Source organism: Mastomys coucha, unplaced genomic scaffold (assembly GCF_008632895.1).
Source record: "Mastomys coucha isolate ucsf_1 unplaced genomic scaffold, UCSF_Mcou_1 pScaffold22, whole genome shotgun sequence".
In the NCBI taxonomy this organism is placed as follows: Eukaryota; Metazoa; Chordata; class Mammalia; order Rodentia; family Muridae; genus Mastomys; species Mastomys coucha.
The window spans coordinates 163,232,902-163,234,960 of NW_022196905.1; the positions used below are offsets into that span (position 1 = coordinate 163,232,902).

A 2,059-nucleotide genomic window follows, 5' to 3' on the forward strand; every position below is an offset into this window, starting at 1 on the left:
GTGTGGACTGAGAGCTGTGCCTGTGCGGACTGAGAGCTGTGCCTGTATGGACTGAGAGCTGTGCCTGTGTGGACTAAGGCCAAAGCTTCATGTCTTCCCACACCTGGGCCACTGCTGACCCCAGAGAGCTTCGCAGGCTGGGCTCTTGACCCAGAGGCCCTCAGTTTGTTTACCCAGAGTGAACAAATGCCCAAGCCTGTGGCTGTGGTTTCATCTCTCCCACACCACCTGTGAACCGGCATTGGAGAAAGGGGGCTGTTTCTCACCTGTCTCTGTGTATCCTCTGTTTCTATATGCTTCTCGGATCTTGTATCACCTGGTTTTTGTTTTTTTTTTCCAACACATGCATTTGACAGTGTATACATTGTGAGTAGAAATGTATTGTCCCGGGCTGGCGAAATGGCTCAGCTGGTAAGAGCACTGACTGCTCTTCCAAAGGTCCTGAGTTCGGATCCCAGCAACCACATGGTGGCTCACAACCACCCGTAATGAGATCTGACGCCCTCTTCTGGTGTGTCTGAAGACAGCTGCAGTAAATTATGCCGCCCGAGCGAGCAGGGCGGAGCGAGCAGGGCCGACAGAGGTCCTGAATTCAACAGCAGCCACACACATGATAGCTCATGGCCATCTGTACAGCTACAGTGTACTCATACACATAAAAAATAAATAAAATAAATCTTTAAAAAAAAAAAAAAGAAAGAAAGAAATGTATTGTCCCCTCTCATCACCCCCCACACTTCTTCTCAACAGGCCTCCTTCCTATTTTCATGTCCTATTGCTTGTAGATGTGTGTGCAGGTAGCCGCAGCAATGTGTCTTCATGTTATTGGTGTGTCATGTACAGAAGACAGCATTTCTAAGACCCTCCCCATCCTCCATCTCTTTTGTTTGTTTGTTTGTTTGTATGTTTTGTTTGTTTGTTTGTTTGTTTAAGATAGAGTTTCTCTGTGTAGCCCTGGCTGTCCTGGCACTCACTCTGTAAAACAGGCTGGCCTTGAACTCAGAAATCTGCCTGCCTCTGCCTCCCAAGTGCTGGGATTAAAGACATGTGCCTCCACTGCCCGGCCATCTCTTACATTCTTAATATGTCATTCCTTTTCTGTGACATTTCCTGGGATTTGCAATGAGTGAATCTGAGGTTCCTCCTTAGGGATAAGTCATTTATTCTCAGCAATTTGACGACTCATGAGGCTCTGTATTAAACACTAACCACTGTACACAGATGATTCTCTGACCAAAGTTGAGAACAGCATTGATGTACTACATAAGCATATTTAAATGCAGTTTGATAGCACATCCATTTAGCATGGCCTAGGGAGTAGTTTCCTACCTAGATTTGACAACTTCCCCATCATAGGTTTGTACCTAGGTTCCCAGTACTAGGTTTTTATTCCTTCCCACGGCGTGGGCCTGGCATCCAATCAGAGGCTAGTTCCTTTGCAAACAGCCAGGCCACTATTGGACCAGGGGGAGGAACCTCAGATTCACTCATTGCAAATCCCAGGAAATGTCACAGAAAAGGAATGACGTATTAAGAATGTAAGAGATGGCTGGGCAGTGGAGGCACATGCCTTTAATCCCAGCACTTGGGAGGCAGAGGCAGGCAGATTTCTGAGTTCAAGGCCAGCCTGTTCTACAGAGTGAGTGCCAGGACAGCCAGGGCTACACAGAGAAACTCTATCTTAAACAAACAAATCTTGCTTGCAGATTGTTTTTTTAAGATTCATTTTTCATGAGTACATGTAAGCTGTCTACATGTGCATTTCTCCATGTGTCAAATTCCTCTCTTCCTCCCTTTGGTTGAAGCCAGTTGGCCAAGGCTAAGCTATTCTAGTACCCTTATTTTAGGAGAAATAGATACCATGAAACTTTGGAATAATTGCCTCTCACATCTATAGGAAAAAAGAAAAAAAACAAGTACAGAGGAACCATCGAGTTTAGATAGCTATTCTTGGCCTTCTGAGAGAAGGAGTTGACAAGCTGAAGAAAAGCAGCCATTTATTTTCACCGAAGCATCTGCTTCCAGCCGGTGCCACAGCAGAAAGACAAAGCCAGTTCAT

The 2,059-nt window shown here is 45.7% G+C and overlaps 1 protein-coding gene across 1 annotated transcript in view; it reads left to right on the top strand.

The window, feature by feature from the left end:
- The first annotated feature begins 399 nt into the window (after positions 1–399).
- The window catches only part of LOC116104748 (beta-defensin 12), a 12,296-nt gene continuing 10,636 nt past the window's right edge, over positions 400–2,059 (top strand). The window contains exon 1 of the mRNA XM_031391219.1: positions 400–411. Coding sequence (XP_031247079.1) covers positions 400–411 — 12 coding nt within the window. The remainder of the gene's footprint in view (positions 412–2,059) is intronic.